The 25,923-nt window shown below is 38.9% G+C and overlaps 2 protein-coding genes across 2 annotated transcripts; both read left to right on the forward strand.

The window, feature by feature from the left end:
* The first annotated feature begins 2,501 nt into the window (after positions 1–2,501).
* Positions 2,502–3,475, forward strand: LOC132540768 (olfactory receptor 1L4). Its single transcript, XM_060198962.1, has one exon. The coding sequence runs from the start codon at positions 2,540–2,542 to the stop codon at positions 3,473–3,475; it is 936 nt and encodes a 311-aa protein (XP_060054945.1). The 5' UTR covers positions 2,502–2,539.
* Positions 3,476–19,539: 16,064 nt separating this feature from the next.
* Positions 19,540–20,847, forward strand: LOC103129065 (olfactory receptor 1L6-like). The gene has a single exon (XM_007540025.2). It carries the CDS (start codon positions 19,540–19,542, stop codon positions 20,467–20,469), a length of 930 nt encoding a protein of 309 aa, XP_007540087.1. The 3' UTR covers positions 20,470–20,847.
* The last annotated feature ends 5,076 nt before the right edge of the window (positions 20,848–25,923 follow it).

Genomic DNA, 25,923 nt, shown 5'->3' on the forward strand with positions numbered 1-25,923 from the left:
AGTTCAGAATTTTTTTTATCTGAACAAATAGAAAGTACTTAGCACTGGAGTGATTTTAAAGAGTCTTTTTACCATATGCGATATTTCTAAATTTTACTTCAAGTGCATTATTTCTTTATGTATATTTCCATTTATTGCCATCAACCTTTGTATGCAGTTAAAGTTACTATAAATGATTCTTGTTTCACTTTCTATTTTCTGACCGGTTTATTCCAAGATCCATCATAAATTCTTTTGTCATTACCAATAGAAACTTTTTCTTCACTATATTTTTCTTATACAGAAAAAATAATAATATTTGTATATATTTTTGTTCCTAGGCACTTTGAAATCTCCTCAGGCTGAAAATGGGAGATGTCTTAGTCACACTGATATGTTTCAAGTGATTGGCACAGCAGCCAATGTGCTTTGTGAGCCTTTCAAATGTTGACTGATGTGTGGTGATATTTCCCTGTCAGTCCACACAAGTTTGTGTCATCAGTTAGCTTCTCTAGAGTGTGCCTACAAGAGTATATATTGAACAACTGTCATTATTATAACTAATCACTCCCCCTGGCTTTTCATGCTGGCTTTCAGAAAAAAAAGACAAACCCTAACCCTAACCTTTGGCACACGCAGGATGTGAGCTTGTACAGCACTGGCAGGCAGAGTGAAGGTACACATATGGTAAAAACATTTAAAAATGAATAAATAAACTTTAAGGAGGCTCTGCTCTAATACCTAATGCATCTAATTATTTAGTTACCAAAAAAAAAAAAAAAACTCCTGACTGAATCAGGTACAATTTGTCCTGTCTCCACTTCTACCAACATCTATGAGCCATGAGGAAGAAAGGATACCAAGGAAAAGAATTCATTGTTTGAGATCCCCCCCCCCTTATGTAAAAGCATCCTGATTGAAGGTGGAAACCAGTAGCCTCTTCCCCTGATGAAAAAAAAAAATTACATTAAATAGATGATTAAGAAGCATATATAGAGGGAGTCGGGCGGTGGCGCAGTGGGTTAAGTGCACGTGGCGCAAAGCGCAGGGGCCGGCGTAAGGATCCCGGTTAGAGCCCCCAGCTCCCCACCTGCAGGGGAGTCGCTTCAGGGGCGGTGAAGCAGGTCTGCAGGTGTCTATCTTTCTCTCCCCTCTCTCTCTGTCTTCCCCTCCTCTCTCCATTTCTCTCTGTCCTATCCAACAACAAAGCAACGTCAACAATGGCAATAATAACCGCAACGAGGCTGCAACAACTAGGGCAACAAAAAGGGGGAAAAATGGCCTCCAGGAGCGGTGGATTCATGGTGCAGGCACCGAGCCCAGCAATAACCCTGGAGGGAAAAAAAAAAAAAAGAAGCATATATAGAAAGATTACTGAGAAAAACTCAGAAAAATTAGGCAACATGCAAGTGTCTAAAAATACCTGGGTACTTTTAGTATCTCCTTGAAAACAGCTTAAGTTTGTTTTTTTTTCAATTTCTTTTTATTTTATTTTATTTTTTTATTTAAGAAAGGATAAATTAACAAAGCCATAGGGTAGGAGGGTTACAACTCCACACAATTCCCACCACCCAATCTCCATATCCCACCCCCTCCCCTGATAGCTTTCCCATTCTCTATCCCTCTGGGAGCATGGACCCAGGGTCATTGTGGGTTGCAGAAGGTAGAAGGTCTGGCTTCTGTAATTGCTTCCCTGCTGAACATGGGCATTGACTGGTCATCCATACTCCCAATCTGCCTCTCTCTTTCCCTATTAGGGTGAGTCTCTGGGGAAGCGGAGGTCCAGGACACATTGGTGGGGTCTTCAGTCCAGGGAAGCCTGGCCGGCATCCTGATGACATCTGGAACCTGATGACTGAGAAGAGAGTTAACATACAAAGCCAAACAAATTGTTGAGCAATCATGGACCCAAAGCTTGGAATAGTGGAGAGGAAGTGTTAGGGGGGTACTCACTGCAAACACTAGTTTACTTCTGCTTTCAGGTATATATTTTGCAGTAGTTTACGGATACGTGTGAACATATGCTCTCTTTCACAGAAACTGGTGGATATCTAGGTTTTGGGACTTTGTTAGAAAGTGAACCACGTCTACGGCCATACTACCCTGAACACGCCCGATCTCGTCTGATCTCGGAAGCTAAGCAGGGTTGGGCCTGGTTAGTACTTGGATGGGAGAAAGTGAACCACCTGGGATGGAATTAGAGAATACTATGAAAAGAAAGTTCTCACCCAAGTAATGAAGCTGAAGGGTTGTCATTCCAAACACGTGAAGTCTCTGGACACAGTCATTTCCAGTCGATGTGGTCAGAGCTCAAGCCACTAGCAACTTCTCAGTCTGCCATCTTCCGGGAACCCCCAAATAGCTTAAGTTTTATTTGTTTGTTTTTCATTCAACCCTGGATATAATTGGCTTCTTATTTCTCTGTAATTTCTAGAAAATATTGTTTTAGATATTCTATTCAAAAGCATTCTTAGTCTGGAGGTGAAGAAAGAAAGTTTCAATCAGAACACCTACACAACTTGCCACTGCTTCTCCAAATGCTGCCCAGGATCCAAGAGACATGGAGAATAAAAACTTAAGCAGTACCACATCAGACTTCATCCTCCTAGGCATCTCTTACAACCCTCACCTGCAGAAGCCCCTCTTCGCCATCTTTCTCATTATGTATCTCATCACCGTGCTGGGGAATGTGCTCATCATCCTGGCCATCCACTCTGACACCAGACTCCACACCCCTATGTACTTTTTCCTCAGCAACCTCTCCTTCATGGACATCTGCTTCACAACAGTCATCGTGCCCAAGATGCTGGTGAATTTACTGTCAGAGACAAAGTCAATTGCCTATGTGGGCTGCCTGGTACAGATGTACTTCTTCATGGCCTTTGGAAACACTGACAGCTACCTGTTGGCCTCCATGGCCATAGACCGGCTGGTAGCCATCTGCAACCCCTTCCATTATGATGTGGTTATGAGCCCAAGGCGTTGCCTTCTCATGCTGCTGGGTTCTTGCACCATCTCCCATCTGCACTCCCTGCTCCGTGTGCTTCTCATGTCCCGCCTGTCCTTCTGTGGCTCCCATGTCATTAAGCATTATTTTTGTGATACCCAGCCAGTGCTAAAGCTTTCCTGCTCTGACACATCCTCCAGTCAGATTGTTGTCCTGACTGAGACCTTGGCTGTCATTTCAACCCCCTTCCTATGCATCCTCTTCTCATACCTGAGAATCATCATTGCTGTGCTCAGAATCCCTTCTGCAGCTGGGAAGTGGAAGGCCTTCTCAACCTGTGGTTCCCACCTCACGGTAGTGGCCTTGTTTTATGGGAGTATTATTTATGTCTACTTTAGGCCCCTGTCCATGTATTCAGTGGTGAAGGACCGGGTAGCCACAGTTATGTACACAGTAGTGACACCCATGCTTAACCCTTTCATCTATAGCCTCAGGAACCAAGATATGAAGAGGGGTTTGAGGAAATTAAAGGACAGGATTCATTCATAAAGAGAACAAAATGCAATGGTATAGTTGGAATGTGGCATAAGAAATGATCATGTTATGTTCCTACCTCTCATTATTCCAATGGCACCCAAATAGGTCATGCAACATTTGGTATATATAGTCATAAGAACATGATCTGGAAGCTAGTATACTTTTTTCTGTTAATAGCCTTGGATAAATAATGTTAAATCTCAGACTAGGAACTATTGGAATGCATGTATTAAGACAAAAGTTTTTGCCAGCCGTATAGTGGAATAAAGATATCTACAAAAATCTCCCTGTTGTGTTTTGCAATGGCCAGTACTAATAATTATTTTTAGAATAAGAGAATACAAGCATTGGATATGGAATTAAAGAAATGTTTCTTTTTTCTGTTATGGATGTGTTTATTCTAGTGTTTTCTTTTATTATTTTTTATTGGGTGTAGAAATAATTCTTGAGGGATAAGCTAAGATTGTCTTTGTGATGGGTATAATTTTGATGAATTGAATGTACAAGGAAAAGACATGACTTTAAATTGTTAAAAATAAAAGTAGAAGGGAGTCGGGCCGTAGCACAGCGGGTTAAGCGCAGGTGGCGCAAAGCACAAGGACCGACGGAAGGATCCCAGTTCGAGTCCCCGGCTCCCCACCTGCAGGGGAGTCACTTCACAGGCGGTGAAGCAGGTCTGCAGGTGTCTGTCTTTCTCTCCCCCTCTCTGTCTTCCCCTCCTCTCTCCATTTCTCTCTGTCCTATCCAACAACGACATCATCAACAACAATAATAACTACAACAACAATAAAATACAACAAGGGCAACAAAAGGGAACAAATAAATATTGAAAAATAATAAAAAATAAAATTTATTAAAAAATAAAATAAAATAAATAAAATAAGAGTAGAAGTTAAAGCAATAGCCACTGGAACCTACTGAACAATAAAATGTCCTGTGAGTTATTTAATTTATAGCAGAGATAACATGGGTAGAAATGCAGAAGACTCCACAAACAGATTTACACTCTTACCAATGTCAAAATGTCATCAAAATTTGGTATGAATTCTCAATATTCAGTTCCTTTCCTTTTCCCTCTTAATATTTCTTTCCTCCTGTGAGTTATTTAATTTATAGCAGAGATAATATGGGTAGAAATGCAGAAGACTCCACAAACAGATTTACACTCTTACCAATGTCAAAATGTCATCACAATTTGGTATGAATTCTCAATATTCAATTCCTTTCCTTTTCCCTCTTAATATTTCTTTCCTCCACAGAATTAAAATTACCCATGAAATTGCATTTATATCTTCAAATAGTAATGTATCAGTCAGGATAAAATTGGTTATACTGTGGAAACAATCTCAAAATCTTTGGATATTAAAACCAAAGATTAATTTCTTACCTACACTGCATTGTACCATAGAAAATGGCCAGGGTGCTGCTGCTCACTAAGGGACCAGATCTGATAAAGGAATATTAATCATCACACTGTCAGAAGCTGACAAAGACTATTGAGTACTTGACACTGACAAACACTTTAGTCCAGAAGTGACTTACATGACTTCTGACTAGAACTGATTCTCCACAGTTAATCTCACGAACTAACATAACACAAGGTCCAGATGCAAAATCTAATGTTGTATCTGTCAAATAAAAAGCCAGAAAAGTAATAGACTGCTTTCTGGAAGTTATGAAGTCAAACATGAGCCCACTGCTCTATGCTACTAAAGGACAAACAGGAACACACTAACTTTTGCAAAATATGGAAAGTCATTATTGCCATTGAAAAATATAATAGGGGGAGAAATATAATACTCATAGCAATCCCGTCAGCCTTCAAGAGTAAACATTTATACAAGTAGAAGCATATAAGGGTTGGAAATCATGAGCTAGGTTTAGAGGAAAGCAGAAAAGTGTACAAATCCTGAGTCTTCTCACCTCTTAATGATGGCCTTTCTAAAATTCCTCCAAGAATAAAGCCTATAATCTTTCTTAACCATCCTTTATTACTCTGAAAAAATTAAAGAAGCAAGAATGGGGTGGAGGTGTTTCAGTACCCAATAGTTCTTTTATTTTCCAATAAAATAAAATCCAGATATAGAATACTAATTTCTGGCAGAACACTAATAGTTATCAATCTGATAGCATTGATATTACTAAAAAAAAATGTATATCAGGTCATCTTGTCCCCTCCTTGGCCATATCTCACAGAACTGAGGCTATAATTTGAAGTTACATTCAAATAAGTGCCAAGGGAGTGGGCCGGGAGGTGGTAGAGTAGATAAAGTATTGAACTCTTGAGCAAGGGGTTCTGAGTTCAGTCCCCAGCAGCACATGTACCAAAGTGATGCCTGATTCTTTCTTTCTCATGTGGTTTTTGGTTTTGCTTTTATTGATGTGGTGGATGACATTGATTGATTTACATATATTGAACCAGCCTTGCATTCCTGGGATAAATCCCACTTGGTCATGATGAACAATCTTTTTGATATACTGCTATATCCAGTTGAATAGGATCTTGTTCAATATTTTAGCATATATGTTTATCAGAGACATTGGCCTGTACTTTTCTTTTTTTGTTGTGTCCCTATCTGCTTTAAATATCTGAGTGATGTTGGCTTCATAAAAGGTGGAAGGGAGTATTCCTGTTTCTTTGATCTTTTGGAAGAGCTTTAAAAGTAGAGGTATTTCCCTAACACTTCCTCTCCACTATTCTAAGCTTTGGGTCCATGATTGCTCAACAATTAGTTTGGCTTTGTATGTTAACTCTCTTTTCAGTCACCAGGTTCCAGATGCCATCAGGATGCTGGCCAGGCTTCCCTGGATTGAAGACCCCACCAACGTGTCCTGGAGCTCAGCTTCCCCAGAGACCCACCCTACTAGGGAAAGAGAGAGGCAGACTGGGAGTATGGACCGACCAGTCAACGCCCATGTTCAGCAGGGAAGCAATTACAGAAGCCAGACCTTCTACCTTTCGCAACCCACAATGACCCTGGGTCCATGCTCCCAGAGGGATAGAGAATGGGAAAGCTATCAGGGGAGAGGGTGGGATATGGAGATTGGGTGGTGGGAATTGTGTGGAGTTGCACCCCTCCTACCCTATGGTTTGTTAATTAATCCTTTCTTAAATAAAATTAAAAAATAAAAAAAGAAAGGTACAGATATGCAAGATCGTAAAAAAAAAAAAAGTAGAGGTATTAACTCTTCCTTGAAGATTTTCTAGAATTCATTTGTAAAGCCATCTGGTCCCTGACTTTTGTTGTTGGGAAGATTCTTAATAACTGTTTCAATTTCTTTGTCTGTGATTTGTGCACATTCTTTTCAAATCCACACAGCACATCCTCAAGGATAGATGACATAATAGGCCACAAGGACAGTATCAACAAATTCAGGAGCATTAAAATCATCTCAGGCTCTTCTCAGACCACAGTGGAGTAAAGCTAACACTCAACAACAAACAGAAAATTACTACAAGTCACAAAATTTGGAAACTCAACAGCATACTGCCTAATAACTGCTGGATCAGAGAGGAACTCAAGTAAGAAATTCAAATGTTTCTAGAAACAAATAAAAATGAAGACACAAGCTATCAGAATATATGGAACACAGCTAAAGCAGTACTTAGAGGAAACTCATAGTCAAACAAGCACACATTAGAGAACAAGAAAAAACTCAAGTAAACAACCTTACTGCCCGCCTTAAAGACTTAAAAGAAGAGGAACAAAGGAACCCTAAAGCAACCAGAAGGACTGAAATCACCAAAAATTGGAGCAGAAATAAACAACATTGAAAATAAGAAAACCATACAAAAGATCAATGAAGCCAAATGTTGATTCTTTGAAAAATTAAACAAAATTGACAAACCCTTAGCCAGACTCACTAAATAAATAAAGAGAGAGAGAGAGAGAAGACTCAAACTAGTAATGTCATGGGCCCCTAGGAATATACCTAATGTAGACCTACTAGCTTTTTCCACAACAGAGACTCCAAATCTTCATGCTCAATCTTCCAGCCTTTAGGTTCACGCTTAGTCAGCAGTTTGTTGTGCTTTATGTGTTAACTCTTTTTCAGTCACCAGGTTCCAGATGCTAACATGATGCTAACCAGCAGATGACCCCACCAATATGTCCTGGGATCCCCCTTCCCCAGAGCTCTGCCCCACTAGGGAAAGAGAGAGACAGGCTGGGAGTATGGATTGACCTGCCAATGCCCATTTTCAGCAGGGAAACAATTACAGAAGCCAGACCTTCCAACTTCTGCACCCCATAATGACCCTGGGTCCATACTCCCAGAGAGATAAAGAATAGGAAAGCTATCAGGGGAGGAAATGAGATACGGAGTTTTGGTGGTGGTAATTGTGTGGAATTGTACCCCTCTTCTCCTATGGTCTTGTCAGTGTTACCATTTTATAAATAAAAATTATTTTTAAAAAATAGAATTCAGGGACTTTGCAAATTACCAGACAAGGCATCCTATTACAATCTCCCCAAATTCTCTTCATCCTCTGAAAAGTCCACTGTATGTATCTATTATCTAAATGCATCCAGAAGTGTGTCATTTGATTTTGGAAAATGCAGTACCACATGAGTTAAAATAGGAAGTTATTTCAATCTCTGCAGATCTAATAGATGAAAAGAGAAGAAACCTTCTTACTATTGGTCTGCAGATGTGGTCCACAGAGCACCAGAAAGCCTACAAAGGATTCATGGCTTCAGAACTTATTTCATACTAAAACTTAAATTTAATTTGACTCTTTCACCACATTTTCCCATGAGTATACAGTGCAACCTTTCAGAGATCACATGATATGCAATTACACCACTACTAGAGTGGCTAATAAGATATGTAATATATTTTTATAAATAAAATTTAAAAATTAAAACTTAAATAAATAAATAAAAAAGATATGTAATATATGTATTTGTGTTTATTTAGAATGTGCTAAGATGGCAATTTTATAATATAAGTATGTGCATTTTATCAGTGCTTTATGGTGATTGTATTGGTTTTACTGATGTACACAAACTATGATCTCACAACACTATTTAATATAGTAGCTTGTTTTGAAATCTGTTATTTTTCTTGCTCTTGCATCAAAATTCATTAAAAAGTAAATATATATTTTGTTATCTTGGTTTACAGCAATATTCATATTTTTATTCAAACCATTTTAAAACTTTTAGATTTTATCTAAATATATTTTAATATTCTAACAATTTAAAAAGCTTAGATAAATATATTTAAATGATAATGTTATAAATGTTTTCTATTGCTTATACTTTTCATAAAAACAACAATGAATTGGAGCTGGGTGGTGGCACCCCTGGTTGAGCACACATGTTACAATGAGCAAGGACTAGAGTTCAAACCTACCCCCCAGCCTGGAAGGGGAAAGCTTTGCAAGCAGTGAAGTAGTGCTGCAGGTGTGTCTCTGGCTCTCTCCTTCTCTATCACCCTCTTCCCTCCCAATTTCTGGCTGAATTTATCATATATATATATATATATATATATATATATATAATTTTAGAAGTTTTAAAATAACAATGAATCATTGACTTAAATGTATGTCTTGGCCAGGTGGTGGCACCTTGCTGAGCGCACATGTTACAATAGACAAAGACCTGGTCTTAAACAGGAACATCATTATAAGTCTTCTTATGGGCCTCTCCAGGAACTTGCCTTCACTATAAAGCAGCAATGGTACAGACTACCCTACTCTCTGAAGGAAGGCTAGATCATCCTACTCTGCCACTCAAGGAAGACTGGTCCTGAAATGAGTGCAGCCTAGAATATTCCTAGATGTGACCATGAACTGCAAACTCAAACTGACAGAGACCCAGGCTACACAGGTTCCTGTGTTAAATATGAATATATATATGGGCCCCGGCTCAGATCGATGGGGTAAACAGTTAATTGCATTTATATACTTTCTTTAAATTTGGGAGCTAGGGTGGGGATAGATATCATAATGGTTATGCAAAGAGACTCTCATGCCTGGGGCTCCATAGTCCCAGGTTCAATCCCCCACACAACCTGAGCAGTAGTCTGGTGTAAAAAAGAAAAAAATGGGAGCTACTCTTTACCCTAATCCAGCTTTCTAGCCCTATTCTCAACTCTGACAACATCCTCCTAGACAATACTTTTAGGTCACCTTCATGTTAGCTATCAAGCTCAAGCAAAAATACTAAAGTCATACTAATACTAAGAACATACCTAAATACTAATATAATACTATATAAATACTATATATGTAAATACTAATATAATACCTAATATAATACTAATATAATACCTAATACTAAGAACATACCTAAATAGACGTCCTAGCTTCTTTCCACCCTAAGATACCTATTCTCATCTTCTCTCTTCAAGCCTAATATAATGGCTTGGCCTGAGCAGCTCCATCTTGGCCCCCAGTAACGCTGCCAGTATCAATCAGTTCCAGGAAAACTCTTGCCCCACTAGAGTACCAGTGCACTTATGAAATACTCTTAAGAAAGAAGGAGTAGCGGGTGGACTTCTCTGAAAAGAAGGTATGGAGGGTCAAAGGAGGGAGTTCTAAAATTAACTGTCTATGTTAACTTCTATACTCTGCTTGCTTGCAAAAGATGTCATTTTTGCCTATATAACCAGCTGTGTAACAAGGGTGAGTACTGCTCTCTGAATGACACTTTGCTGGAGAGACAGTCCCCAGCCAGGCCCAGCTGGGAAATAAAGAGTCTCATAATGAGACTTTGGTCTCAGTTGTCTTCCTTGCCTGGACCCCATGACACTACTTTCTGGTTTCTGTTTATTAAACATTTTGTCCTGCTTTGTATCTTACTGCCTTTCAGCCACTGAGTTGCAGATGCTACAATGGTTTCATCCTGACATCCCTGGACAAAAGACCTCACCAATGTGCCCCAGGACGTCACCTCTCCAGAGCCTTACCCCAAAAAGGAAAGATAGAAACTAGCCTGAGCTATGGATCAATCTGCTGACACCCATGTCCAACTGAGAAGCAAATTACAGAAGCCAGAACTCCTACCTGCACCCAAAAAAATAATTTTGGTCCATACTCCCAGAAGGGAAGAAATGTTAGGGGAAGATGACCAGAGGGCTCTGAACTCCCAATTCCATCAGGACCCGGAGAGAGAAGAGGAAAAGAGGAAGGATATTCAGAAGTAGTAACAGTTGTAGGTGTGACTTAGTGAAGAATATAAGGGGAATCAGGCAGTAGCACAGCGGGTTAAGCGCAAGTGGCACAAAGCTCAAGGACCAGCGTTAAGGATCCCAGTTCGAGGCCCTGGCTCCCCACCTGCAAGGGAGTCGCTTCACAGACGGTGAAACAGGTCCACAGGTGTCTGTCTTTCTCTCCCCCTCTCTGTTTTCCCCTCCTCTCTCCATTTCTCTCTGTCCTGTACAACATAGACGACATCAACAACAATAATAACTCCAACAATAAAACAACAAGGGCAACAAAAGGGAATAAATAAATAGTGAAAAAAAAAAAAAGAAAAGAAGATAAGACAGGACCATAGGAAAAAATAGGCAAATATATATAAATATAGATAGCTTATAGAAATAATAGTCAACCCATATCTGTGACCTTGAGAGAGAACTACTGCAGTTTCCAATGGAGGGAATGAGGACATCGAACTCTGGTGGTAGGAATGGTGTGTAATTATACCCCTATTATCTCATAATTTTGTAAAACAATATTAAATAACTAATAAAAAGTAAATTAAAAAGTAAGCTAGGGGATAGGAGCTATCTCACCTGGTAGAGTGTACACATTGCCATGCATGAAAACTTGGGTTCAAGTCCCCAAAAGCACATGGGAATACAACATACAGGGAAGCTTCATGAGCAATAAAGTGGTATGGTGGTGGCTCTCCTGTCTGCTCTATTTCTCATTTCCTCTTTATCTCCTTTTCTTTTCTTTTTATTTATTTATTTATTCCCTTTTGTTGCTCTTGTTGTTTTATTGTTGTAGTTGTTATTGTTGCTGTTATTGATGTCATCGTTGTTGGATAGGACAGAGAGAAATGGAGAGAGGAGGGGAAGACAGAGAGAGGGAGAGAAAGATAGACATCTGCAGACCTGCTTCACCGCCTGTGAAACGATTCCCCTGCAGGTGAGGAGTAGGGGGCTTGAACCCAGATCCCTACGCCAGTCCTCATGCTTTGCACCACATGTGCTTAACCTACTGAGCTACTGCCCAACGCCCTCTGTCTCCTTTACTATTTACAATTGAAGGGGTGAAATTAGAGACTTCCAAGATCAGTGAAATTGCATAGGCGTGAACCCCAGTGACAAGAAAAATAAAAGTCAAAAATGCTTTTTATCGGGAGCCAGGCGGTAGTGCAGCGGGTTAAGCGCAGGTGGCGCTAAGCGCAAGGACTGGCATGAGGATCCCGGTTTGAGCCCCCGCTCCCCACCTGCAGGGGAGTCGCTTCACAGGCGGTGAAGCAGATCTGCAGGTGTCTGTCTTTCTCTCCTCCTCTCTGTCTTCCCCTCCTCTCTCCATTTCTCTCTGTCCTATCCAACAACGACGACATCAACTACAACAACAATAAAAAGACAACAAGGGCAACAAAAGGGAAGATAAATAAATAACAATTACCAAAAAAAAAAAATGCTTTTTATCAAGCCTCCAAATTGGAAATAAGAAAGTCATGAAGACATTTCATGTTAGCTAATCACATTGCAGTGGTTGGGGAAGTACATAATAATTAAGGGAAAAACAAAGCCTGCTTTAGCTGTCATCCTGAATTCCTGCTGTATAAAAAGTGAGCAAAGTGATTATAGTAACATTTTCTAATATAGAAACTTATTAAGACTGAGTTAATATCTAGACTAAAAAAGAGCCCTTTTGCCTAGAAAAATGAAAAAATTAAACATGCTACAATATGGCTGAGCCTCTAAGACATTACTGAATGAGATAACTCAGATACAAAATAATCAAAAATTTCACATTTACAGACACCTAATACACAGCAAAGCAGCCAAAATTGTATAGTAGGGAAAAGGCCACTTCAGCAGATGGTGCTGGGAGAAACGGACAGTCACTTGTAGAAAAATGAAACTAGACCACCACTTAACACCATACGCCAAAATTAACTCAAAATAGATCAATAATCTGAAGATCAAACCTGAAGCTATAAAATACATAGAACATATTGGTGAAACACTTCAGGATCTGAATATCAAAAATGTATTTGAAGAGACCTCAAGCACCAGCAATCACCCTGGTGGCAATAAAATAATAAATAAATAATGTATTTGGAGAACCAACCCCATGGGTAAGTGAAACTACAACAAGATTAAATAAATGGCACTACATCAAATTAAAAAGCTTCTGCACATCAAAAGAAAACCCCAAAGGATAAACATGCAGCCAGCAACTAGAAGGTATTTATACGTCATGCATCTGACAAGTAGTTGATATCAAACATCTAGAAATAATTCATAAAGCTCAGCAAAAAGAAAAGGGACAAGCCAATAACAAAAAGTGGACAAAAGATATGAGTAGACAGATTTCTAAAGAAGAGATGCACATGACCCACAGACATATGAGGAAATGTTTCACTTCACTTGTCATTCGTGAAATGCACATTAGAACCACATTGAGATTCCACCTCACACCAGTGAGAAGCCGCCCCACCCCATCAACAAAACAGGAAATGTTAAGTGCTGACAAGAATGTAGAGAAAGAAGAGCTCTGTTACACTGCTGATAGTGATGCAAAATAGTGCCGCCATTATAGAAAGCAGTATGGAAAGTACTAAAACAAATAAAAATAGAAATACCTCATGATACAGCAGTACAACTCTTAGGCATTTACTAATTCACTAATTCAAAGGGGTATATGCACCCTCATGGTCATAGCTGCATTAGTCACAATAATAAAAATATACAAGAACCTAAATGACCATCAATAGGTAACTTGGTAAAGAAGTTATAGGATGAATTATGCAGCTATGAACATAGGTGTACACATATCTTTTTAGATGGATGTGATTGAATCCTTAGGCTATATCCCTAGGAGAGGTATTACTGGGTCATAAGGAAAGTCCATTCCTAGCCTTGAGGGTTCTCCAGACTGCTCTTCATAGGAGTGCACCAATTTACATTCCCACCAGCAGTGAAGAAGGGTTCCTTTGTCCCCACAACCTCTCCAGCATTTGTTGCTGCTGTCATTTTTGATGTATGACATTCTCACAGGTGGTGAGGTGGTATCTCATTGTTGTTTTGCATTTCTCTGACAATCAGTGAACTGGAGCAATTTTTCATGTTTGTTGGCCTTTTGGATCTCTTATGTAGTGAATATTCTGTTCACATCCTCTGCCCATTTTTGGATGGGGTCATTTGCTTTTTTGTTGCTGAGTTTGGTGAGCTCTTTATATATTTTGGCTATTAGCCTCCTGTTTAATGTATGGCATGTAAAGATCTTCTTCCAATCTACGAGGGTTCTCTTTGTTTGGATGATGGGGTTTGTTTTTTGTTTGTTTGTTTGTTTTGCTGTGAGGAAGCTTTTCAATTTGATATAGACCCATTGATTTGTTTTTGATTTAGTCTTCCTTGCAATTGGGTTTGTGTCATCAAATATGTCCTTGAGGTTTAGGTGGGAAAGTGGTCTGCCAATATTTTTCTCTAAGTATTTGATAGTTTCTGGCCTAATGTCCAGGTGCTTGATCTGTTTGGAGTTGACTTTTATTGCTAGTGAGATAAAATGACTCAGTTTAATTCTTCTGCACCTTTCAACCTAATTTTCCCAGCACCATTTATTGAAGAGACCCTCTTTCTTCCATTTAATAGTTTGGGACCCCTTATCAAAGATTAAATTCCATAGGAGTGGGGTTTATTTCTAGCCTCCAATTCTGTTCCATTGGTCTGTATACCTATTTTTGTTCCAGTACCAGACTGCTTTCATTATGATGGCCTTATAATATAGTTTGAGATCTGGTAGTATGATGCCTCCATTTCTGTTTCTTTTCCTCAGGATTGTTTTGGTGATTCTAGGTGTTGTCTGGCTTCATATAAATTACTGTAATTTTTGTTCTATTCCCTTAAAGAGAATTTGGTGGGACTTTGATGGGTATCGCATTAAATTTGTATGTGGTTCTCAGTAGAGTATTCATTTTGATGATATTAATTCTTCCAATCTATAATCATGGGATATCTTTCCATTTTGTGAGTCATCTTCTATTTCCTTGAATAGCGACTCATAGTTTTCAGTATACAAGTCTTTCACTTCTTTGGTCAGGTTTATTCCAAGATACTTTATTGATTTTGATGCTACAGTGAGGGGAATGATTTCTGGATATATTCTTCTTCAGACTTAGTGTTTGTTTAAAGTAATGCCACTTATTTTTTATATTAATGTTGTAGCCTGACACCTTGCTATATTGCCTAATGATTTCCAGAAGCTTTCTGCTGGATTCTTTAGGTTTATCTATATATACTACCATCTCATCTGCAAATAGTCAGAGTTTGACTTCTCCCCTTCAATCTGTATTCTAAATTCCTTTCTCTTGCCTGATTGCTATGGTGAGAACTTCTGATACTATGTTGAAGAGTAATGGAGATAGTAGACAGAGTTTCAGTATAAGAGATGGGAGATCCAGTTATGGAGATAGATGGTGGTAGGGTATGACGGTTATACTTAGTACAACTAAACTATACATTTAACAATAATTAAAATGCTAAATTTTACATTATGTGTATTTTTACCAAAAGAAAAGTCTCATTTTAAATTAGATGGGTTTATAGGTATGGCTGTGTATTACCCATTGGTCAATAAAGAAGTACCTTTACGTGAAGACCTGGACTCTTCATTTGACTCAATATTCTATCCCAACATCTTGTGAGAAACTACATGCTTTCTCTATGTGTTTGCCTGTCTCCATAAACATCTATAGAATAGCAAATGACAAATTATCTGAGACTCTAAGGAAAACACTGATATAAGTAGCCTTGATTCCTTGGTCCCTACTGAGAGATCTATTCTTCTAACAGATACAGTGTTTAATGATCTCCCAAGGGTTGAAGGATACCTCACTTGGGGGTGAAGTCATATACATGATAATCAGGTACTTCCAAGCCTCTAGCTTACCTTTTAACGTCATTGGGACCAGAGGAGGACAGATGATAGATACTTGGGTATGGAAGAAGGGCTCATAACTCCAGTGCATAGTACTATACTGAAGATCCATCTTTCAGGAGGAAGAAGAAAGTGGCCACACCAGGAGCTGATAACCTCATCTCTAGGCTGAGATATATATATATATCATGTCTTGACACCTCTCAGCATAAAATGGGGCTTTTCCTGTTTCATGGATGATGTGAACATTTCTTCAGTGCCTCACCCCTCCATTTGACCCTTAGAGATCAAGGTTGATAAAATTGAGTAGAAGTCGTTTGGATCCTCCAAAGGCCAACCTGGAGGTCAGTGAGCCTGTCTTCTGCCATTATCCAACTTTTGTAGTCCTCTCTTTATCTAATGGCCTTAGACATCTCCCCACTGTTTAATTACTGAGTGTCATTTGTTCATCCCAACCAGAGGATCTGTCTTTTCGGGGGCCTTTCTGTTAGATTGCTAAGCTAATTTGGCCTAAGTCTAATTGATTAGAGAATTTATGATGCCTTCTTTAGGCACTTCAACTAGGATTCCAGGTTTACTAGGTATAAGTCTAATCACCAAGGACTGTTGAATACTATTACTTTGAGTTATATAATCGCCCCCTTGTTTATGGATACATGTACACCTATACCCAGTACCCTAAACGCTACCCCATAACTAGTATCTGTAACTTTGTTAGATGATGTACCATCTAAAGTGGATGCAGGTAGTCCCATGTGTTAGGAAAGATCTCACCAGGTTTAAAGAGTTGCAAGGTTGCTATCACAGGTTCCGTATCTCTGGTTGCACACCACTGTAAGAATTAAGTAGTGGTATAATGTGAGATGGCAGCACCAGTAGCAATCTGGTTGAAGTCATCCTAGGTGGTGTGTGGCGGTTAGGACAGAAGAAATATCAAGAAGTATGGGCATAGTCCTAGAGGTTCCATGACTAGAAGAAATGAGTATCTTAAAGAGAATGCAAAGGATTTCTCGTAGTCTTAGAAAGAGCTTAGAATGAATAATTGGGAGTCAGGAAGTAGCAGTAGGTTAAGCGCACGTGGCGCAAAGCGCAAAGACCAGGCGTAAGGATCCCGGTTGGAGCCCCCGGCTCCCCACCTGCAGGGGAGTCACTTCACAGGTCGTGAAGCAGGTCTGCAGGTGTTTTTCTTTCTCTCCCCTCTCTCCATTTCTCTGTGTCCTATCCAACAATGACTACAACAATAACTAAAGCAACAAAAAGGAATAAATAAATATTTTTAAAATAATATTAATAATTTTATTAAAGCCAGGTGAGCTGAGGGGGTTTTATTATTTTTAAATATTTATTATTATTTATTTATGTATTCCCTTTTGTTGCCCTTGTTGTTTTATTGTTGTACTTATTGTTGTTGTCGTTTTTGTTGGATAGGAGAGAGAGAAATGGAGAGAGGAGGGGAAGAAAGAGAGGAGGAGAGAAAGACACCTACAAACCTACTTCACCACTTGTGAAGTGACTCCCCTGCAGGTGGGGAGCCGGTGACTCCAACCGGGATCCATACACCAGTCCTTGGGCTTTGCGCGACTTGGGGGGGGGTTGTTTTTCATGTTAACCCAATGGTTAGCATCTATAGTAATATAGTAGGCCTCACTTTGCTTTGTGCCATTTAGGGATATCTGAACATATTCATATTTTAGATATTGACATGGCCATATGGTCTTGATCTGTCTGGTCTAAAGTTGTACTTAACTTAGATGTTAAAAAAGCTGTATGTGCACTTATCCAGATTTTTGGTGGTGGGAATGGTGTGAAATTACCATTCTGTTGATTCTCATAAATCACTATTAATGTGACATGTCAGAGGGGAAACAGATGTAATACTTCAGGTCCCTGTCTATCCTATAGTTTTAAATACAAACATTTGCTTTAGCCTAAGTATTCAATACCTCATATTTGTAAGATGATCAAACTCTGACACTGGGCATAAACTGTTCAAGGGGCTCTAAAAGTTTTTTTTTTCACTTTATATTGAAGTAAAAATTTGTTTAAAACATTACATAGGTTTCAGGTGTACAGCATTCCAATTTTACAACTGTTTATACTCCACTACAATTGTCACCAAAAGTCTAGTTTCCATGCATCACCATGTATGTGGTCACAGTTGAGTAATTCATCTACCTTCTCTTCTTTTCCCATATAATGAATGCCATTTTGTCCTGATAATATTAGAGTCTGTGTTTGGTTTGTTCACTTCTTTTATCTTTCACATATAAGTGAACTCATATAACATTTCTATTTCCCCCTCTGACTTACTGTACTTAGCTTAATTTCCTCTATGTCAATCCATGTTGTCAAAAGTGGCAAAAAAATCATCTTTTTCATAGCTAAGTGTTACATTTTTTTCACTTTATCCATTTATTCATTAGTGGGTTCTTAAGATGTTCCCCTATCGGGAGTCGGGCTGTAGCGCAGCGGGTTAAGCGCAGGTGGCGCAAAGCACAAGGACCGGCATAAGGATCCCGGTTCGAACCCCGGTTCCCCACCTGCAGGGGAGTCGCTTCACAGGCGGTGAAGCAGGTCTGCAGGTGTCTATCTTTCTCTCCTCCACTCTGTCTTCCCCTCCTCTCTCCATTTCTCTCTGTCCTATCCAACAACAACAATAAAACAACAAGGGCAACAAAAGGGAATAAATAAAATAAATAAAAATTAAAAATTAAGATGTTCCCCTATCTTGTTTATTATAAATAGTCCTGCAATGAATGTAGTGGTACATATGCCTCTTTGAATTCATATTCAAGTAAATATACAGACCTAGAATGCATGAATCATACAGTATTTCAATTCTTAATTTGCTGATGGATTTCCATAGTGTTTTCCATAATGACTACATCAGTTTACATAATCACCAACAGTATACAAGAATTCTTTTTTCTCTACATCTTTGTTAGTAGTTGTTTCTCAGTTTACAACATAAATAGTTCTCAAAGTCTAAAGTATCTTATTGTGGCCAAAATTTACATTTCCCTACCAACAGGAGATGAATATTTTTCATGATAAGATTTGTATGGGATCTGTATATTTCTTGAGATAATAACAATTTTATCAATATTAATTCTTCCAACTTATAAGTATAGAGTATTTCTTATTGTTTTTATTTTCTGTTCTTTTAAAATCATCATAATATCTTGCATATAAATTTTTCACCTACTTTGTTAAATTCATTCCTGGGTATTTTATTATCTTGGTGCTAATGTAAATGGAAGTATTTTCTTTATTTCTCTCTCTGCTATTTCATTATTTGCATATAGAAATGTAGTTACTAATTTTGTATCCTAAAACATTTTATTGAATGGCTAGAATCTTCACCTTTTTCTTGCTATGACAGCCACCTATGACTCAATTTTGCTCTATTCTACTGTCAAGACATTTACTTCTTACTTCCTTACTGCCACACATAGGCATGAAAGAAAGAGTTTAGCCAACAAATGACTGCCCACTTATAGATATAAATGGCCTAACTTCCTAACATAAAGCTCCAGAAAATTATTCATAAAATATCTTCACCTCATCAGGGATCATAAACTTTCCAAACTCTAGACACTCTGTTTCTCAAACATAGAAACCCACTCCACAAGTTTTCCCCAAAGAAATTAAAGCTAGGAACACTATCTTTAAGATAGGGTTATGTTTTTCTCACAGAAAAGTTCAGATATTCTGATACCTATTTTTAGGAAAGGGGAGAAGGAGATTCTTCTCAAAGCACAATAGTCTGATGAGGTAAAATTGATTACTTCTTTCTTTAAGGCAGAATAAAATGAAAAGTTCAAGAGATAATTTCATACTCATTATAAATCAGTGACTAAGGCAGAATGAAAAGCAGGGCTGTGTGAGACCAAAACCGATCCATACTTCTGTCAGCCAGCCACGCATAGGAAGTATAAATAACATCTGGATACTATAAGCCAGGAAAAAACATATAACACCCTTATATTTTATTTGCAGGTCAGCAATGCTGAAGGGAAACCAGAGTCATATCACTGAATTCCTGTTACTGGGACTGACTAGTGACCCAAAACTGCAAGTGTGGCTCTTCATCAGTTTCTTGACCATGTACCTAGTCAATGTGTTTGGCAACTCAGTCATCATTGCAGCCATCCAAGGAGATGCCCGCCTCCATACTCCCATGTACTACTTCCTTTCTAACCTGTCTTTTGTGGATATCTGCTTTACAAATGTTATTGTGCCAAGGATGCTAGCAAATATGATGAGCAAAAACAAAAGGGTTCCGTTTGCCCAGTGCCTCACCCAGATGTATTTCTTTGTGACATGTGCAATCACTGACAGCTTCCTGCTGGCTGCCATGGCCATTGACCGCTATGTGGCCATCTGTAACCCACTGCATTATACCACCACCATGAGCCCCAAGCGCTGTCTCCTCCTGGTGATAGCATCCTGGGTGGTGTCCCACCTCCACTCCCTCACACACACCATTCTCATGGCCCACCTCTCCTTCTGTGGGCCCAACATCATCCACCACTTCTTTTGTGATGTCCAGCCACTGCTAACACTCTCCTGTTCTGACACCTCTGCCAATGAGCTTTTGGCTTTCACAGAGGGCTCCTTTGTGATCATGAGTCCCTTTATCTTCATTATTGTCTCCTATGTCTTTATCACCCGGGCTGTTCTGAGAGTCCCTTCTGGGGGAGGCAGATATAAGGTCTTCTCTACCTGTGGCTCCCACCTCACAGTTGTGGCGCTATACTATGGAACAGCCATCTCAGTCTACATCCGCCCTTCATCCACCTACTCAGTAACAAAGGACCGTGTAGTCACTGTTATTTACACTGTGGTAATCCCCATGCTAAACCCTTTTATCTACAGCCTCAGAAATAAGGACATGAAACAAGCCTTGAGGAAGCTGACTAGGAGAAAAGAATAACAGTTTATTGGGAGGTACTTTAAAAATATGTACGTATTCTGTGCATCATAAACCTCTATCATTTACCTATATTGGTATGTACTATTGTCTTTTTTGCTTCATTTGAGTTATAATTAATTACTACTATGTCCTACTAATTGGTTCCCACAACTCTTTCAGCACTTTCTTTCTTTTTTTTTTTTCCGACATCAATATGTTCTACACTCATCGGCACTTTCTCTGCTCTAGTCCTGGAATCAGTTATTTCTCCAAAAAGGCTGAGTTTCCTGACATGTATGTTCTACTCAGATTCTGACAGTACATATGGAATTACTCCTTACCCGCTTGTGAATTTGACTTCTCTCTCTAGGACGAACCTTACACAGATGTTCTTCTCACCCTGTGTGGGGCCCCGACACCTACTGCTATATTGTCCTCAAGTATCAACACCATCCTGCCATATTTTCTCTGACTCCCCATACCAGATCGCCTGTTTGCAATAACACCTGTTTTGTCCTATTTTGTCTTTAAGTCTCCACACCGGGTTTTCTCCTTGAATGAAAACACTCTTTCTCATTCCATATGAACTCCAATGTCTTGTGTCAAACTATCCCAACATCATACACACACTCTTCTCTATACACACTTCCCCTCTTCAGCTCTGGTTGTCCTTATGTGTGGATGCTATCTCCACTATTCTTAGGCTATGTATTTGCCTGGGGTCTATAAGAAAACAAAATTAAAAAAAAAAAACTTGACTTATCTGATTATTAAGTCTTAAAAGCCAGAAGATCTGCAGTTTAGCAAGTCAGAGATCCCACACAGTCCATTACTCAGTTCCAGTCTGAGTACAAGTTCAAACAAAGGAGATAACTGTTATATCTTGGTGACAATCTGGAAAAAGGAGGAGATTCTCATCCAGCCTTTCTTTTCTACTTAGGCTTCAATGAAAATTCATTAAGCCACCTGCTTTGCCATTGTAGGCTAAGACTTGAAGGAAACATCTCAGATTCTCACATGTGGGATGAAAATAGTCAAATGGTTTCAAATATCACTCCACAGTTTTCTCACAAATTACAAAGGAGAATTTCTTTCATATATAATGAAAGACTTGTTTGAAACTGTCTTGACAAATAAACCTTATAAGACAAATGTGTGACATGTCACTATTTTCTTACTGCTGCAATGGAATGAGATGTATATGATAGCTCCTATGTTGCAGTCTGGTAAAAAAAAATGTTTTTAAGACATTTTCTTTTTTTTTTATTGGGGAATTAATGTTTTACATTCAACAGTAAGTACAATAGTTTGTACATGCATAACATTCCCCAGTTTCCCATTTAACAATACAACCCCCACTAGGTCCTCTGAATCCTTCTTGGACCTGTATCCTCCCCACCCACACACCCCAGAGTCTTTTACTTTAGTGCGATACGCCAATTCCATTTCAGGGTCTACTTGTGTTTTCTTTTCTGATCTTGTTTTTCAACTACTGCCTGGGAGTGAGATCATCCCATATTCATCCTTCTGTTTCTGACTTATTTCACTCAACATGATTTTTTCAAGGTCCATCCAAGATCGGCTAAAAATGGTGAAGTCACCATTTTTAATAGCTGAGTAGTATTCCATTGTGTATATATACCACAACTTGCTCAGCCACTCATCTGTTGTTGGACACCTGAGTTGCTTCCAGGTTTTGGCTATTACAAATTGTGCTGCCAAGAACATATGTTTACACAGATCTTTTTGGATGGATATGTCGGGTTCCTTTAGGATATATCCCTAGGAGAAGAATTGCAGGATCATAGAGTAGGTCCATTTCTAGCCTTCTGAGAGTTCTCCAGACTGTTCTCCACAGAGGTTGGACCAATTGACATTCCCACCAGCAGTGTAGGAGGGTTCCTTTGACCCCACAACCTCTCCAGCATTTGCTGCCGTTACCTTTTCTGATGTATGACATTCTCACAGGATTAAAATGGTATCTCATTGTTGTCTTTATTTGCATTTCTCTGGCAATCAGAGACTTGGAGCATTTTTTTCATGTGTTTCTCAGCCTTTTGGATCTCTTCTGTGGTGAATATTCTGTCCATGTTTTCCCACCATTTTTGGATGGGGTTATTTGGTGTCTTATTGTTGAGTTTGGCAAGCTCTTTATATATGTTGGTTATTAGCCTCTTGTCTGATGTATGGCATGTAAAGATCTTGTCCCATTCTGTGAGGGGGGGTCTCTTGGTTTGGGTAGTGGTTTCTTTTGCTGTGCAGAAGCTTTTTAATTTGATGTAGTCCCATAGATTTATACTTGCCTTAGTCTTCTTTGTAATTGGATTCGTTTCATTGAAGATGTCTTTAAAATTTATGCGGAAAAGAGTTCTACCAATATTTTCTTCTAATTATCTGATAGTTTGTGGTCTAATATCCAAGTCCTTGATCCACTTGGAATTTACTTTTGTATTTGGTGAAATACAGTGGTTCAGTTTCATTCTTCTGCATGTTTCAACCCATTGTTTCCAACACCATTTGTTGAAGAGACTCTGTTTTCCCCATTTCATAGTCTGAGCCCCTTCGTCAAAGATTAGATGTCCATAGATGTGGGGGCTCGCTTCTGGGCTGTCAATTCTATTCCACTAGTCAGTGTGTCTATTCATTCATGTTCCAGTACCAAGCAGTTTTGATGACAATGGCCATATAATACAATTTGATATCTGGAAGTGTGATGCCTCCAGTTCTGTTCTTTTTTCTCAAGATTGTTTTGGCAATTCTAGGTCTTTTCTGGTTCCAGATAAACACTTGTAGCATTTGTTCTATTCTCCTAAAAAATGTGCTTGGGATCTTGATGCATTAAATCTGTAGATGGCTCTGGGTAGTATATTCATTTTGATCATGTTAATTCTACCAACCCATGAACATGGAATATCTTTCCACTTCTTTGTGTCTTTTTCAATTTCCTTGAGTAGTGACTCATAATTTTCAGTATACAAGTCTTTCACTTCTTTGGTTAGGTTTATTCCTAGATATTTTATTGTTTTTGTTGCTATAGTAAAAGGAATTGATTTCTGGATTTCAATTTCTTCTAACTTAGTGTTTGCATAGAGGAATGCCACTGACTTTTGAATGTTAATTTTGTAGCCTGACATCTTACAGTATTGCCTGATGATTTCCAAAAGCTTCTTGCTGGATTCCTTAGGTTTTTCTGTGTATACTATCATGTTATCTGCAAATAGGGAGAGTTTGACTTCTTCTCTTCCAATCTGTATCCCTTTAATTCCTTGCTCCTGCCTGACTGCTATGGCAAGAACTTCCAACACTATGTTGAATAGTAATGGTGATAGTGGGCAGCCCTGTCTAGTACCTGATCTGAGGGGAAATGCTTCCAGTTTTTCACCATTGAGTATGATGTTGGCTGTAAGTTTGCTATATAAAGACTCCACTATCTTCAGGAATTTTCCATCTATTCCCATTTTTTGTAGTGTTTTGATCATAAAGGGATGTTGTATTTTGTCAAAGGCTTTCTCTGCATTTATTGATATGACCATGTGGTTTTTGGTCTTGCTTTTGTTGATGTGGTGGATCACACTGATTTACGTATATTAAACCAACCTTGCATGCCTGGGATAAATCCCTCTTGGACATGATGAAAAATCTTTTTAATATACTGCTGTATCCGGTTGGCTAGAATTTTGTTCAGTATTTTAGCATCTATTTTCATCAGAGATAATTGGTCTGTAGTTTTCTTTTTTGGTTGTGTGTCTGCTTTTGGTATCAGAGTGATGTTGGCTTCATAGAAGCTGGCAGGGAGTATTCCAGTGCCTTCAATCTTCTGGAAGACTTTTAAAAGTAGAGGTATTAGTTCTTCTTTGAAGGTTTTGGAGTATTCATTTGTAAAACCATCTGGTCCAGGACTTTTATTTTGGGGGATAGTTTTGATAACTGTTTCAATTTCATTATCTGTGATGGGCCTGTTCATGTTATCCACTTCCTCTTTACTTAGTTTTGGAAGTTGGTAGGTATCTAAGAAATCGTCCATTTCTTCCAGGTTCTCTAGCTTGGTGGCATATAGTTGTTCAATGAAGCCTCACATGCTATGTTGAATTTCTGTGGTGTCTGTTGTGATATCTCCTCTTTCATTTACTATCCGATTTATTTGGGTCTTCAACCTTTTTTTTTTTTTTTTTTGGTGAGTCTAGCTAAAGGTTTGTTGATTTTGGTTTTTTTTTTTTATTTAAGAAAGGATTAATTAACAAAACCATAGGGTAGGAGGGGTACAACTCCACACAATTCCCACCGCCCAATCTCCATATCCCACCCCCTCCCCCGATAGCTTTCCCATTCTCTATCCCTCTGGGAGCATGGACCCAGGGTCATTGTGGGTTGCAGAAGGTAGAAGGTCTGGCTTCTGTAATTGCTTCCCCGCTGAACATGGGCGTTGACTGGTCGGTCCATACTCCCAGTCTGCCTCTCTCTTTCCCTAGTAGGGTGGATCTCTGGGGAAGCTGAGCTCCAGGACATATTGGTGGGGTCTTCAATCCAGGGAAGTCTGGCCGGCATCCTGATGACACCTGGAACCTGGTGACTGAAAAGAGAGTTAACATACAAAGCCAAACAAATTGTTGAGCAATCATGGACCCAAAGCTTGGAAAAGTGGAGAGGAAGTATTAGGGAGGTACTCACTACAAACTCTAGTGTACTTCTGCTTTCTTACTTTGGTGCCATACTCCAAACTCAGTCAATTTCTGCTTTGCGTTTCTACTTCTTTTTTTTTTTTTTTACATGCATAACATTCCCCAGATTCCCATTTAACAATACAACCCCCACTATTTCATTCATCATTTTTCATGGACCTGTATTCTCCCCACCCACCCACCCACCCCAGAGTCTTTTACTTTGGTGTAATACTCCAATTCCATTTGTTGATTTTGTTCACTCTTTCAAAGAACCAACATTTACTTTCGTTGATCTTTTGTATGGTTTTCTTATTTTCAATGTTATTTATTTCTACCCTACCTTTAGTGATTTCTGTCTTTCTGGTTGCTTTAGGGTTCCTTTGTTCTTCTTCTTCTAGGTCTTTAAGATGTGCAATCAGGCTGTTTATTTGTGCTTTTTCTTGTTTCCTAATATGTGCTTGTATAGCTATGAACTTCCCTCTCAGTACTGCCTTAGCTGTGTCCCAAATATTTTGATAGCTTGTGTCTTCATTTTCATTGAAGTCTCAAAACATTTTGATTTCTTCCTTGATTTCCTCTTTGACCCAGAGGTTAAGAAGTATACTGTTGAGCTTCCACATTTTGGGACTATTACTAATCTTTTGTTGATTGTTAAGTGTTAGTTTAATTCCACTGTGGTCTGAGAAGATGCTTGGGATGATTTCAATGCTCTTGAATTTGCTGATGCTGTCTTTGTGGCCTAACACAAATCCCATGTGGATTTGAGTAAAATGTGTATTCCAGTTTCTTGGGATGAATGACTCTGAAAATGTTC

The sequence above is a fragment of the Erinaceus europaeus genome, chromosome 10 (genome assembly GCF_950295315.1).
Source record: "Erinaceus europaeus chromosome 10, mEriEur2.1, whole genome shotgun sequence".
NCBI classification, from domain to species: Eukaryota; Metazoa; Chordata; class Mammalia; order Eulipotyphla; family Erinaceidae; genus Erinaceus; species Erinaceus europaeus.

Excerpts from the sequence above, each read along its gene's own strand:
- LOC103129065 (XM_007540025.2), top strand. The coding sequence starts at position 19,540 with ATGCTGAAGGGAAACCAGAGTCATATCACTGAATTCCTGTTACTGGGA.
- LOC132540768 (XM_060198962.1), top strand. The coding sequence starts at position 2,540 with ATGGAGAATAAAAACTTAAGCAGTACCACATCAGACTTCATCCTCCTA.